Source organism: Apodemus sylvaticus, chromosome 7 (genome assembly GCF_947179515.1).
Source record: "Apodemus sylvaticus chromosome 7, mApoSyl1.1, whole genome shotgun sequence".
Classification (NCBI taxonomy): domain Eukaryota; kingdom Metazoa; phylum Chordata; class Mammalia; order Rodentia; family Muridae; genus Apodemus; species Apodemus sylvaticus.
Window position 1 is genome coordinate 94,980,518 of NC_067478.1, and position 16,097 is coordinate 94,996,614.

Genomic DNA, 16,097 nt, shown 5'->3' on the forward strand with positions numbered 1-16,097 from the left:
CTGCAGGTCGCTGAGAAGCAAGGAGCCATTTTCAAAGAGCCGGATACGGTCTCGATAGTCAGGCCGCAGAGTGCCAATGACCTCTGTGCCTATAGACTGCACCACGGTCACTGGCTTGTCACGCTTCAGCTGCCACTTCACCACGGGCTTGTCGCTGCTGGTGCTACTGTACTGCACGGAAAGCAGGGCCGACTTCCCCACTGTGCCGTGGATCAGACGTACTGGGCTGGTGATGTTCACCCCCTCCAGGGGGACTGCAAACAGAGGCCCATTGGGGAAGAGGGCAGTGTCAGGCCCTCAGCTGCATAGCCCTCTTCCATCTTCAAGTCCTGTGATCTCCCTCACACCTTCAGACCCTCAACTTCCTGCCGGCCCTGGCTTCTTACCTATCAGTGCCATCTCCTCTCCTATGGGAAGTTCTTTGCTCCCTCTCCTCTTTCTTTCCCCATAGCCGTCCCAGGTCTTCTATGGCTTTGTCTCTCTGGCATTTTCCTCATTGCCTACCTCTTGTAGAAGATTACACTTCCTACATATACTACATATTCTATAAACTACATATACTACAATACTACATATTCCTTTCATAGAAATATTTATTGAACATCCTATGAGTCAATCTGATATGGAAGTAGTATGGCAGGAAATAGAGAAAACATGAGAACTTAGATTCCCAAAGAAAGAGCAATGTGTCCAAAGATGGTGCCCAGGAAGAGGAAGCTCAGAGGCCCAATCACATGGGCACTTCTTAGACACACTGAGAACCACTCTGTCCTTACCCTAGGTATGACTGTACCTTACCAGGTAGACTCAGAAGACAGTTCTATAACTGGAAACGAAGTTCTGGGAATTCACCTAAATCCTAGCCTCATTTGTGCTCTCTACAGAGGGAGAATTTGAATGGAGAGAATAAAGAATTTGGCACCTTAAGGCCTTCTAAGATAGGGACTTTCTCCTTATTGGCTGGGTGCATTTGGGTAAACAATCTTTCTAAGCCTCATTCTTCTCACTTATAAAATAAAAATAGTGACTATAAACTAGGCACCTGTAATCCCTCCTCTTTGGAGGCAGAGGCAGAGGGATCAAAAATTCAAGATCATTCATGACAACACAGTAATTTAAAGTATGAGGCCAGCCCAAGACACATGAGACCCTGTCAAAAGGGCAAGGGATAGGAGGATAAAATTAGGAATGCAGGGCTATGCTTCTCCATTCTTTCTTTTACTTGTACTAGATGGTCCTGACAAAATCAAGAGCTAAGTGAACTAATAGGTTGGTTATGGTAAACAACTTTTATTTAAACAACTTCTATTTGCTAAACGCATTCAATTCACTTAAAGAGCAGGCATTGTATTATGGACGGGCTCCTCCTTTCTGTAAAGGGACAAGGAAAGGCTACTTTCCCCGCCCCTCTATGGCTCAGATTTCCTCTTAGTTCAGTAAAGTAGTTAGGTAGACCAGATGATCGTTAAGCAATTTCCAAATCTCCCATTCTATCCATCACGAGCCAGGTATCCCCAAACGTCCAGAGACTGCCCTGCATGTTAAAGCTGTTCTAGGTGGGATTAGCTCAATACCATTTGCTTATCGGAAGGAAGTCTTAACTTAAGAAAGTTAGAATGGATAACCTATTTGGAAACTTCTTCTTTTCTTTTGTTTGGTCTTGAGAGTTTTGCTATGCTGTCCAGGGCGACCCCCATCTCACAATCCTCCTGCCTCTCCCTCCAGAGTACTGGGATGACAGAAGTGTGCCCAAACATATAAATGTTTTTATGTTGATTTTTGAGATAACTTCTCAGGTATCCAAGGCCGGTCTCAAACTTGCTCTATAGCCAAGAATAATCTTGAATTTATGATCTTTCTGCCTCTCCCTCTCGAGTCCTGAGATTGCAGAAATGTGTCACCACACACAGTTTATGCAGTGCTTAGGATGATCCTAGGGTTTCATGCATACTACACAAGCACTTTTTCAACTTGAGTTACATCCCAGCGCCACTTTTACATCAAGCATCACTTTTAAAGATTTATTTTTATTTAATGTGTATGAGTGTTTTACCTGAATGTATGTATGTACACCACATGTGTGCCTGGTACCCAGGGAGGAAAAAAGAGGGTATCAAGGCCAGTGGACATGAAATTACAGGTAGTGTTACCTGTCCCATAGGTGCTGAGAATTGAACGTGGGTCCTCTGTAAGAACAAGTGTTCATAGCTGCTGAACCATTTCTCCAGCCTTAAGGTTACTCTTCCCTTTGTTTTTAATTATCTATATGTATGTGTACGTGAATGTATATTATATGAGTATGGGTGCCAGTGGAGGCCAGAAGAGACATTGGATTATTTGGAATTGAAGTTAGAGGCTTTTGTGTGCTGGAAACTGAACTCAGGTCTTTCGGGAGATCACGAAGTGCTCTTAACTTCTCAGCCTTCGCTGTAGTGCTTCTCCTCAAACATTTCTTTCCCTTTTTAAAAGACACGGTTCTACTGTGCAGTCCTAGCTGACCTCCCACTTGCTATATACACCAGGCCGACACGCCTGCCTCTGCCTCCAAAGCGCTGTGGTTTAAGTGCATTTGACATCATGCCTGGTGAAATTGCAAACACTTTTTGAAGCAATAGTATTTTTGTTTTTCTAAAAATCTTACATAAAAATGGAGATAAATGGAAGATGGTTCCATCTACCTTGTTTTGGCAGAAGAGATGGTGAGCACCTGAGTTCTCTCCTCTGCAGCAACAGAGAGCTGCTAGTTAGTTCTATGGACCTGTGAATCTGACTGAAATCCACTTGGCCAGACATTCTGTAAAGTTTTCTCTCAACTTTCAGTATTGCCATGACTTAAATGGGATTACATGTCTAACACCTACTAGGTTCCATTCTCAGTCAGACTTAGAAAAGCAAGCTTTCAAATTTCCCTGAGCTCCAGGCAAAGGACCTTGCTGCGTCTGACTTGGTGATGTTCAAATAGCGAGGCGGTGTCTGCTCACTTCTCAGAACCCAGTCTGAAATCTTAAGATCAGCCCATGCTAGTGCTGTGTGTGGAGTCCCTCAGAGGTCAGCACATCGGAGTCAGGAAGGGCTGGAGAGGCAGTAGTTAAACTCTCTCAGAGTTGGTGCTCTCACAGAGGACCCAAGTTTAAGTCCCAGCACCCATATCCAGTGGCTGGCAAGTAATTGTAACCCCAGCTCCGGAGGAGCTGATGTCCTCTGCCGACACTTAATACATAAATGCATGTATACAACACATACATGTAAAAAGATAAAATAAATATTTAAAAAATTTGCAGGACTGGAGAGATGTTTCAGCAGTTAAAAGCATTGACTGCTCTGCCAGAAGACCTGGGGTTCAATTTCCAGCACCCAAATGGCAGCTTGCAAGTTTCTTACAACTCCAGTTTCAGTTCCAATGTCACACAGACATACACACAGTAAAACAATCAATGCTCACAAAATAAAAATAAATTAATCATTAAAAATTGAAAATTTTGAATAACAGCCCTGCTGTGGTTTCGATGTGTTGTGTCCCTCCAGTGTTTGTGTGTTGTTAAACCTTTTCCCCAAGGTGGTGGTATTAGGAGAGAGGGGAGTGAGTTAGCTCACTGGGAGTAGCATCCTTGGAGGTAATTAAGAAAGTTATTGTGGGACTGTGTTAATTTCTCCAGAAATTAAATTGTTATAGAGGAATGAGCCTCAGCTTCTGGTTTAACTGATCTCTCTTCTCATAGACATTTTTTCATGCTGTGTATTGTATTGTTGAGGGTATTTTCCAGAGCTGGTGTTACATTGTTTGGAAGTTCTACCTCCAAAACTATGAGCTAAACAAACTTTTCTTTAGAAACTGTTCAGCCACGGATATTTTATTGTAGAAATGCAGAACTGACTAATACAGATCTCACGCACCAAATTCCGAGGCTTCTCATTTTCTTCTACCGGTGATATTCCTGGATCTTAGACAAGTAAGAGGTACTAATAACCTTTCTCTCTCCTGTAATCTCTGATCCCTTTCTCTGGGGCTTCCCTGGATTATATTGTTTCATCTTCCATTCCAAGGTTCCCAGTAGTGATGTTTCCCCATTAATTCTGTTTTTTTTTAAATCAATTTAGATTATACTATGGATAAAACCATGGAGAAGCTGCAGCCTTTGACTGCCTCCTAATTTACCCTAGCCCAGGAGGCTGCCCTCTTTATGAACATGAGCGTGCCCACAGCGAAGGGACACACGCACACTCATTGTAAGAGGATGGCGCCATCTTTCTTAGACTCTGATGACAAGAACATTTTTGCTAAGCATGCACAGTTGCTTAGAAACTGGAGAGAATCTAAGTTTGGGTTTCATAACTTTCAGGAGACAGAGAACTGGGACAGGAGCCAAAGCAGGACACAGAAATGAGGAAATGGCCAACAGCTCAGGCTCAGAGTGGTGATAAAAGGGAGGAGGCTTATTCAACCTGGAGAAACCATCAACGTAATCGTCCGTCTCTGAGGCATCGTTAGGTAGAAAGTCTCTGTTCCCACCAGAGGCAAAACAAAAGGAACTTACCACATCCACAAGATGTTCCTATCTAATTAAACAATGCCCTGGTGTTTAGGTCAGTAGCTTCTACTCCCGGAGGATTTTACCTCCTGCGACACTGAGGAAAGGCAAACTTCAAGAATGTGTCCAAGGAACCATGGTCTCTTTATGCCCCATCCCTTGAACGAATCACCTTCTACTGGTTTTCATACCTTTCTGGGACAAAGTCTTCGTTTTTCCTTAAAGTCACTTTTCAAAAGCACCAGTAGGATGGCGCCCAACTCATGCTGCAGGACTTGCCTCTCTTCACCTTACTCATAGTCTCTAGTACTAGAAACCACACGTGTAGCCTTTTTTATTGGAAACAAGTTTTGTTTGCTTGGGTCTAATGCCTTCCATTTGTTTACCATCATAGATGCCTTTTCCTGGGCTCTCCCCCAAATGAATTATTTCCTTTTTGAAGTACAGTGACCAGACCTCTCATACAATAATCCAAGGACAGCAAGAGTTTTGTCCTCTGAAAGGAAGAATATTTTGTTTTCTGCTTTTGGTTTTTAATATCCTTCCTTCCTATTTAATAATGATCCTGAGATGATCTTGAGGTAGACAAGATAGATGTGCACATAAGGGAAAGAGATAAGCTGTATGGTGGTTGGATGGTGATGTAACCTAGAGCTACATTACAGAAGACGTCATAAGACTGCTCAGTTAGAAAAAGTCAGCTTTATCCAGGACCACCTAACATCACTTGGGGCCAACAAGACCAACAAAAAAACCAACTGTCTGTCCTTTAATTCAGTCTTATGATATATCTCTAGCAAACCACATCTCAAAACATTAATAATAGTAAAATACTACTACTACTACTACTACTACTACTACTACTACTACTACTACTACTAATAATACTTGGACCTATAATTTAACAAACTACTATTCAAATCTCAGGAAACTTCCTTTCTTATTGTTATCAAGACAGATCAACAGAGTAGACTAGAGCAGATTTGCATATGATGCACCAATTTGTGACAAAGTTGACCATAGTGTAGCAAAGAGAGAGTTTGTTGTCCTTGTATGACAGACAGAGTTTCATACCTCCCTTTGCTCAGCTCAAAGGTGCCCCTCTCTAATGCTTTCACACTATTATGCCCCTCTCTTTTGACAAGCATTCCCCATTCTGAAAGAGAAACCCTGGTGCAACTGTCCTGCTAGGAATGAAGATACTCTAAGGAGACACTATGCTGTCCCTATGACCATCAGATATTGAAACAATGGTCTCCAACGAACTGGAATACCTGAGGAACCTTACAATCGAAGAAGGAAAGGTTAAAACCTGATGCTAGCCAGGAGGAAGAGTTCCTGTAAGTCCGACTTGTTAACCATGTTGCTCAAACAATGATGGGTCAGTGATAGACAGGACCGCACTGTTGACCAGGACTGTTTAGTTACATATGTGTGTGTATATATACATATATACATACATACACACACACACACACACACACACACGCACACGCACACGCACACGCACATACATACATCTTGTTCTCTGTATAAACCTAAACTTCATGTCTGTACCCCAAAGCCTGACTTGTGGGGGGTCACTGGGCCTTTTTCTGTTCCTCTTCCTTATGTGGCTACATTGGATATCCTTTCTCTGCTTTTTACTATTATTTGTCTTCTTTTTACATTTGTTTATTTGTCTGTTTGTGGAGGGCACGGTATGTGCCCTAGTGTGCACTTCAGTTCTCTCCTCCCATTATGTGTGTACCAAGGATCACAGTTAGACTGTGAGACTTGGCAACAAGTGCCCACTGTCTGAGTCACCTCACCAATCCCTTACTGTCTTTTTTTTTTTAAAGATTTATTTATTTATTATATGTAAGTACACTGTAGTTGTCTTCAGACATTCCAGAACAGGAAGTCAGATCTCATTACAGATGGTTGTGAGCCACCATGTGGGTGCAGGGATTTGAACTCAGGACCTTTGGGAGAGCAGTCAGTGTTCTTAACCCCTGAGCCATCTCTCCAGTCCCTTCCTTACTGTCTTTTTAATTGGCCTGTTGAGGACAAGTGTCTGAGCCAAGCTTGTTAGAGTTGCCATGGCCAAGTCTCTGACCCTAACAGTTCTGGTAACATCATCTAATGGTTAGATCCTGCTAATTCTGGTGACCTTTGTAACTCTCTTCTTAGTGTTTGGTTATGTGCACTGACCAACATAAAACACATACACTGATGCAAGTGTAACTTGAAGGAAACAATGTCCATCTAAAAAGAACTATAGGAGCTAGTCAGTCCCGGGAAGTTGAGATCCACTGCGATTCTCCAGAGAAGAAAGGAGATACACAGTTTGGATGAGAAACACCTCTACTCAGCCTTTAGCCTTCCTGACTTATACTCTCCTCCCACAAAATGTTTGTATTCCTCCCCACTAATGTCTGCATGTGCATGCACATGTGTTCACTTATGCAGAGGCCAGAGGTGGAGACTGCATGTCCGCCTCTATTACTCTCTGCCTTAGTCATGGAGACAGGGTCACTCTCTGAACATGGCGCTAGGCTGGTCGTCAGGAAGCCCCAACAATCTTCCTATCTCCTCCATAACTACTCCTGCTGGGTTCAACAGGCATGAGCTTGACAACACCAGTCTTCTTATGTGGGTTCTGAGCATTTGAACTCAGGTTTTTATGGTTATGCAACAAGTACTCTTATCCATTCACTCCACTGAGCCGTCTCCCAGCCTCTAAGGTGGAGCTTTGAGGATGATAGCTCCTTACAGACAACTTTAGAGCAAACAGGGTCCTTCTCGCCGACTCTGGGCTCCCCAGTACCGACCACTGAGTGGCAGGTTGCCTGGACTTATTCCAGTAATGATCATTATAACAAAGAGTGCCGGGAAGTAAACATGTTGGGCCTTTGCCAGTTCTACATAGACTGAAGACCTAAGCATGAAAGGGTAAACAACATTTTAAACAATACAATGTCTGCCTGGCCTGAGAATAGATACAGGCTCCTTAGAGTACACACACACACACACACACACACACACACCAAAACACAAAGCAGGTAACAGGAAGCCAGGTGTGGTGGCTTATACCAATAATCCCAGTAATTAGGATGAGGCAGAAAAAGTGCTGTGAGTTTGAGGCTAGCCTGAGCTGCCATAGCAGAGCTCCAGGCTAGCCTAGGCTATAAATTAAGAGTCTAGTTCAAATAAAAAACCAAGACAGAAAGAAAAACAAAGCAATGACAACAAAAAAAAATTCAGGCAACTCAATAGAAAGCTGTGCAAATAATTTTGAACAAGGGCTGGGGAGATAGCTCAGCAGTTGGGAGCACATACTGTCCTAGAGGACCAGTGTTTGATTCCTGATACCTGCACTGAGTGACTCACAACCACCTGTAAGTCTGTCATGTACATACTCAAAACACACACACACACATACACACACATAAACATGTACACATACACACACACACACTTAAAATAATGAAAAAAACAAATTCTTTTTAAAAAGACTTGGAACAGGTATTTCAGAGAAAAATATATCCAATTGCCTGATTTAAACAAAATGCAACTTGATTATCGATTTGATTATCATGGCAATATCATGGCAATGCAAGTTTAAACTACAATTTGATTCCATTTCATGCTAGCTAGGACAAGAAGATTGGGAGATGATTGTCTCATGAAGGCATTAACTTCATCAATGGGTTGATTCATCAATGGTTGGTTCTAAGAGGGCCACTAAAATGTAGGACCTGCTTGGAGGAATAGGTCTTCACCTTGGAGTCACTTGAGTCCAGTGCTTCTGAGCCTGTGCTTAGTAGCGGAACATCACAATGTTAAAGAACATGAGAGAGACCAATCAGCTCTTGGCAATGTATATTGTAGATAAGAATCTGCATGTACAGTCTTTTTTTTTTAAGATTTATTTATTTAGTTCATGTATGTGATTACACTGTTGCTGTCTTCAGACACACCAAAGGAGGGCATCAGATCCCATTACAGATGGTTGTGAGCCACCATGTGGTTGCTGGGAATTGAACTCAGGACCTCTGGAAGAGCAGCAGTCAGTGCTCTTAACCGCTGAGCCATCTCTCCAGCCCACCGCATGTAATCACATGGGAGGAATGTAAGACTGAGTGGCCTTAGACCTATGTGAATCCCCCACTACACAGAGAGAGACAATGATGAGGGAACCATGAATTAAAAAGACAAGGCTCTACCGCCTGACAGGAGGGACAAGACTGACATTTGGAGTGATTGTTCGTCTTTGTTCGTGTTCCCTATAGAAACGGGCTAGTTAGTGGTAGTCTCAGCAAAGCAGGTCTGCGAATGGTAATAATTCCTAGATTGCTGGCTCTGTGAATAACATGCTGTTTAAAGATTCACTTCCTGCTTCTGCTCGCTGGCTTCTGTAGAAACAGGCAACACAAACTACTTGGGTTCATATCTCGGTGAGCGAGAAGCCAAAATAAACATAGCCAAGCCATAAAAGTGGAGTGGAGAGTGATTTACTACCTGAAGCACCGAAGGAAAACATAAGATTTATTTCTAAAGCAATGTCCTCTTTGAACAAAGGAAGAGTGGGGATTTCATTCCGGGAGCCCATGCATCCTCATACGGAGGCTGGCCAGACCCGAAGCTTCATCCCTTAGAGAGTATACCTTGGGTGTGTCAGTGTGATGTGGAGTACATGTATAGAAGATTGTAGTGACAACAGTAAGGCCTCTGAGCATGCTCAGCTTGCACCACCAAGGTTATGCTGAAAATTAAGGTTCTTGGAAACCACATTAATACAGAAGTCATCTTTGAAGGTGCCTGCTTCAGTGGCTAAAAGCAACTAAAATTAATATATAATTGGGTGATTCTGAGGTGATGTGACAGCATGATTTATTCTTTCTTTCTTTTCTTTTCCTTTCTTTTATTTATTTGTTTTTTTGAGGCAAGTTTTCAGTATGTAGCCTTGGCTGACCTGGAATTGCTAGGTAAACTAGACTGGCGTCGAACTCACATAGATCCTCCTGCTTCTTCCTCCCTCAAAGTGTTGAGATTAAAGGTGTAAGCCACCAACCTAGCCATATCTGTTTCTTTGTCTAGGGGATGATTGATTATAGGAGCTCACTCACTTGTTATGGGAACACCAGACTATATCCTTAAGCCTAATGCTTTTTCCTCTGTGGCATTTTCAATTACACCATTTGTTAAACTGATGGTTTAACATCACAACTGCTCCTTAATAGTGAATTTAGGCTAAAAAGATAGTGCGTGTGATAGCTCATAGCTGTAACCCCGGAACTCAGGAGGCTGAGGCATCAGAGTTGTCTTAAGTTCAAGGCTGACGTGGACTACAGTGTCGCCGTTCTCAGTATACACCCACTTCTCCAAATTCAACACTGAAACCAGGCAGAGAAGCAGAAGAATCCAGAGAATAAAACTGCCATTGTTTAGATCCATACCTTTTAACGTTCATCAAGGTGTCATTACCTTAGACTCTGGAAAAGACTTATTTGAACATTTTGTGAATTGTGCTGGTGAGTTTAAGAAGCTGAATTTGGCCAGATTTGGGGTCAGTGAGACGATTTGGTGGGTAAGGGTTCTTGTCCCCAAACCTGACAACTGGGAGCCACAGAGTAGAAAGAGGAGAACTAGCTTCTGAAACTTGTCTTCTGGCCTCCACAGTTTTGTGTCCTGCTCCCACAAAACAAGCAGATGACCGTGAAAACAGAGGAGGAGGAGGAGGCTGTGGTGGAGAAAACCTGACTGTCAGCGTCAGAACCTGAGCTTCATTCTATGTGTATGAGTGTTTTGTCTGCATGTATGATATGCACAGGCATGTGCAGTGTCTGTGTGTGTGTCTATGTGTGTGTGTTTGCGTGGGGGGAGTCAGAAGAGGCCACCGCGTGGGTGCTTGGAACCAAACCTAGGTCTTCCGCAAGAGCATCAGGCACTTTTAACTGACCCATTCCAGCCAATCTTAAATCTACATTTCCCAGCTTTCTTTGCAGTTAGGTATGAACATGTGTCAAAGTTCTAGCCAACAGAATTAGTGGAAGTGATATGCACCACTCAGAGACATATTTTGGAAAACCCTCCCTTATATGTCTCTTTATTGTCGTATTTGTTAATTCCTTAAGTATTTTTTTTTTTAATTCTCTCTTTGGCCAGGCAAGATGGAGACTGGCAAATCTGTAAATGTGAGGCCACTCTGGTATCAATAGCACCTTCCAAGCCAGCCAGAGCTAGCACAAGAAGGCCCTGTCTCAAACAAACAAATTGTCTCTCTGGAATAAATAGAGGCAAACCCCACAGTGATCCATGGACACACATGCTGCAGTAAACAGAGTCCTAGGAGCTTTGGTTCTCCCTCGAGGGCTCTAGGCAATACTACCCCTTGTTTCGCAGGCCTAGACTACTGTTTCGTTTCACTGACACACAATTAATAACAAAAACTTAAATTTTGGAAATTGTCTGTTCTAGAAGCTGGCATTTCCTAAATAAAACAGTAAAGATGACAGAGACTTTTTACAGAATCTGTACTTTTATTACTTGTTACAATAGTCTATGGCTCAACACTTAGCTCTCATAGGTTATAACTAATATTGTTTGTTTTTGAAAGGATCTTATGTAGCCCAGGCTATACTCAAACTCACGATATAGTCAAAGATGGCCTTCAGCTCCTGATCCTTATACCTCTACCCCTCAAGTGATGAGATTACAAGGGTACACCACCATGGCTAGCTCATAACTAATATCCTGTTGGCATAATTTATAATTAGAAAATAGCTTTGATATGGGCTAACCTACATCTCCTCAAACTTACATACTGAAGTCCTCCTAATCCCCACCCCCAAGCCCTGCATCTCACAATCCGACTGCTTTTTGGCAATGGGGTCTTTTCAGAGCCAAGGAATTAAGATGAGGTCATACTGTAGTAGGGTGGATCCCTTTCCGCATGAGTCCTTGTAAAACTGGGACATTTGAGCACTGACACGCAAACAGGAAAACGCCACCTGAAGGCTGGAATTTTGCTGCCACAAGCCAAAGAAACCCAGGACCAATCTGTCCTTAGTGCTCTCAGAGGAAGTGTGTTGGCACGGGTCGGTACTTTGATCCCCAAGGTTTGCTTTTCAGAACTGCAAGACACCAACGTCCTGCTACCTAGGCCGACAAGTCTGCATTGTTTTGTTTCATGGGCTCAGAAGAAAATTGGCTTCCATCCTCATGCATTTTGCCTCGTTTCTCCTTCAGTGCCTCACTGAAGATCAAGAGATCCAAAAGTAAATCTGATCCTGCCAGTTTCCAAATTAAAGATCATACAGCTTCCCCATCCACCATTTATAGATGCTATCTCATTTTCCGAGGAAAGTTTACAAGGCTTTAACTGAATTCAGTTCACACTTTCCCCCCAGCAACGCTGAACTTCTGGGCTCCGCCTAAACACACACAAGACTATTTCAAGCTCTCGACCTTTGTCTGCTTCCCAACAATAATCTCACTCACGCTCCTACCTATTTTCCCCACCTTCTGAGATTCAGTGCCGACATTCTTTCTATAAGGAAACATTGCCTGGTTTTCAACGCCCACCAGCATCCTGCCCCACCAGCCCTGGCTTCCTGGTTGGAGGCAGGTGACTTTTTTTTTTCTTTCTGATTCCTGCTTTTTGTTAACATGATCTATGTATCCGCTTGCCACATTAAGATGTGCATTTCCAGTCTCCCGGTAATTGTGTGCATGTACACATAAATATATCTACAGTACTTAAAATAAGATCAGTTCCCTACGGAGTTAATAGGGGGCGCTACAAGAGGTAGGCGTCTACGGCTTGGAGTAAATTATGACTAGGACTGACTACTCTCCTAAACCAGGAGACTCATTATCTACAAAGCTTCTTTCATCTTTCACACTGTTTGATACTCAGAGAAGCCACAGTGGCGGTTTGGGAAGTGCAAAACCAAGATTTTCCCCTCCACCTCATCCCACCAAGAGCTCACATAAGGCCTTAAAAAGAATGCTGGACTGACCCACGCCAGCAAGTCATCCCATAAGAAGTGGCATGATGCCTTCTAGCTAATGTACTGAATGCCGTGGGCGCTCCAAAGTCATGCAGCCTTGCGGGGAGGGGGTCGGGGGCTGGGAGGGGGTCGGGGGCTGGGAGGGGGGAGCACAGGGAATGAACAGATATATTCAACATTGATTCCTGAACTCACTGAGATGCTTCCCACGGCCACTGAGCGCTCTCCCCTCCTCCAGCCCCGAAGGTATTCAGGCTCTGCTCTCCCCCTTCCCTCTGTCAAAAGCCCCCCAGTTCTTTTCTCCGGACCCTCTGGTCTCCTACCTGGCTGGATGAGAAGCAGGTAGACAAAAGGAGAGAGGCGCAGGGCCCTGGAGGCTCTTGACAGGGCTCCCCTTTCTCTCTTCATTTTGGGTGGCGTTCTCCAGCTCTGGTGCAGACAATTAGCATGATTTCTCCACTCCGGGCACGTCCCTTTGTACCACTCGGGGTTTCTCTGCCCGGGCACAACCCTGCCAACTTCCCTCTGAATACACAGAGCTCTGTGTGTAGCTGGCCTTGTTCTCTCCCCTGGCTTTGCTCAGACCTAGCGTTTTCTACTTTCCAAGCCCTTCGCCCCCTAGTTTTGATGGGAGTAGCTGTTTAGATGCTTATTCCGACCGCAGGTTCCATCCTATGTGGCTCAGGTGGTCCAGTGCTTCTTGGCTTGGCTTGCAATAAAGTCCCACTCCCAAGGCAGAGGCAGATCTGAGCTCAGTGTTCCAGCTTGGAAGGCTCCACCTCACATTCCTCCCTCTGTTTCAGGACCGACTTCTAATAAGAGCGAACAGGTGGTGGGGCGGGGAGGGGAAGGGGTGCTTTTGGATATCACTGGACATGAGAGACCCCAAAGAATTACTGAAGAGGTGGAAAATCCTGTTTTAGCCCACAAGAAGAAAATTGGAAAGGGTTTGATTTCGGCTACTTTCACATGTGTTCTAGTTGGGATTGTTTCCTATCACAGGTTCAGATAGATGCTGGGAGCATCTCTCCAGCATTCCCTGTCATGCCCTTCCCTGCAGCCAGTGTTCTAGGACATGTCAGAGTAAAGATAAGTTTAATGCTCCACAGTCCGGTACCCTTGGGTTCTGTTATCAGTGTGATACCCTCCAGGCCATGCCTTCTCATAAAATGCTGGGTAATTCTGCAGTAGTGGAATGGACTCGATATCTTTGAGCTCTTGATTCTCACCTCTGTAAAATGGCTAAAACAATGGCCTCCTTGGAGGAATTGTTGGGAGGACTGGTTGGGAAGAGTTGCTACAGAATGCCCAGCAAATGCTTAGTTAGGGGGAAAGCATTTAAATGAGTGTGTCAGGGCATGCCCGTAATCCCAGCACTAAGGGGCAGAGGCAGGAAGATTGGGAGTTCAAGGCCGATCTGAGGTTCACAGTGACACCCCTGTTTCAAAAACCCAAATCTGGTATACTGGAGCATGTCTGTGATCCCAGGACTTGCAGGATTGAGCCCTTGGAAAACTGCTCTGAGTTTGAGACAAGTTTGGGAGACACCATGAGTTCCAGGCTGAGCTGGGCTGGACCATGAGACCCTGTCTCAGCAAAATGAAACTGAATGAAACAGAAACCCCAAAACAATCAACAAAACAAAACACAGCATGGCCCGGTGTGGTGGCACACGCCTGTAATCCCAGCACTTGGGAGGCAGAGGCAGGCGGATTTCTGAGTTCGAGGCCAGCCTGGTCTATAGAGTGAGTTACAGGACAGCCAGGACCACACAGAGAAACCCTGTCTCAAAAAACCAAAAAAAAAAAAAAAAAAAAAAAAAAAAAAAAAAAAATAATAAATAAATATAAATAAATAAATAACAAAAAACAAAACATACACACACACACACACACAAAAACAGCACCAAAAAGGGACATTTTATTTCCTTATTTATTTCCTATTTTGTTTTCCTTAGTTATACATGAATGTACTTAATTTTAAAGTTAAAAACTAGTCTATGTTAATAGACTTAAAGCTTGAGAGTCACCCGACAGTCTTGCTTTCCTCCCCTTATTTTTATGTTTAAAACATTTAAACTAAGACAGAATTCATACATCAGGAAATTCACCCTTCTAGTATGTACAGTTCAGTGGCTTTATTTTTGTTTTCACAAGGTCCTGAGATACCACAAATGTCCAGTTATAGTTAGCTTTCCTCCAATAACACTTCTACTCTTAGCTGTCACTGACTGTATTTCTCTCCAGCCACATGAACAACTGATCTCCTTTCTACCTATTTTGCCTATTATAGGTATGCTATATATTGATGACACCATACCTGCTTGTAACTTTGTATGGGGCTACCAAACTGTTTTGCAAACAACCTAAATCATTTACATTCTCCCTAGCAATTCACAGGTGGCATTGTAGGACACTTCCCATTTTTGTTTGTTTTTGTTCTTGAGACAAGATCTTGTATACCTGATTGCTTTCCACCTGACTAAGTAGTAGAGAATGACCTTGGACTCCTGTTCTTCCTGCTACCCTGCCTCAAGTACTGGAATTTCAAGAATGCATGACTCTGCCCTATTTTATAAGCCCTCTAAAAGCCCTTTAAAAGAAAAAGCAAATTAAAATTTTTTTAATCCTTTGACTATTTTCTACATGTGTATATAGTCTATTTTGTTCATTTCCCCCCTCTCATTACCTTCTCTTATCCTCCCCCCAAATCTGCTGGGAAGGCGTTCTTCCCAACAAATCCTCTTCCTAATTTCATATTTTTGTTGTGGAAGGCGGTGTGTGTGTGTGTGTGTGTGTGTGTGTGTGTGTGTCAGAGGATGAGCAAGCAAGGAAACAAAGTTTACTGAAGACAAAAGAAACAGCTCTCTGAAGTGTGGAGAATGGGGAGACTGGAAAATGAGTTATTCTTTTATATTTTTGCTCTGTTTTGGTCTGTCTTTTTCCTCCACTAAGTCTAATCAGGGGTGTTTGCAGGCAAAGGCTCTCTTCCTGCAGCTTGGCCAGGAAGTTCCCAGGGGTTCCACCACAAAACAAAAGAACTCGGTTTCCCATCAGCAACCATTAACTATCTAACCGGTTAGGTTTAGGAAGAGGTGGGGCCTCATGAGTCCCTCTCCTCTTACCTTTTACATTTTTAAAACATATACTTCATTTAGTGTGTGTGTGTGTGGGGGGCCGCGCGCAGGCTCATTTATTTGTGTAAAACAGCTTAGGGGAGATGATTCTCTCCTTTCACCATGTTGGTCCCAGGTATTGAACTCCCGACCATCAGGCTTGATGACCTTTATTTGCTGAGCTGACTCAATGGTCCCCAGAGCCTCCCTCCATTTCAAAGCAGCATTTTCTTCCTTCCTCTTCCCATTCATGCAGGGATCATTTTGTCTTGGTGAGAGCAAAGTTCACAGCTCCCTTCTATGTTTCTATCTTTCTTTTTTATTTATTGAGAGAAGGCCTTGAACTCCTGATTCCTCTTCCTCCATTTCCCAAATGCTAGGCTTTGAAGCATACACTATCACACCTGGCTTCACAAGTCTCCATCTGTTACTTTTATCTCTTGTCTTAGTTTTATA

The 16,097-nt window shown here is 43.4% G+C and overlaps 1 protein-coding gene across 2 annotated transcripts in view; it reads right to left on the bottom strand.

The window, feature by feature from the left end:
• Positions 1 to 12,934, bottom strand: part of Hepacam (hepatic and glial cell adhesion molecule) — a 17,628-nt gene extending 4,694 nt beyond the window's left edge. For both annotated transcript variants that reach the window (XM_052189658.1, XM_052189657.1), the window contains exons 1-2: positions 12,850 to 12,934; positions 1 to 254 (exon numbers count right to left, since the gene is read on the bottom strand). The exon at positions 1 to 254 is cut by the window's left edge and continues 88 nt beyond it. In XM_052189658.1, the coding sequence (XP_052045618.1) occupies positions 1 to 254; positions 12,850 to 12,934 (339 nt within the window). The remainder of the gene's footprint in view (positions 255 to 12,849) is intronic.
• Between the last annotated feature and the right edge of the window lie 3,163 nt (positions 12,935 to 16,097).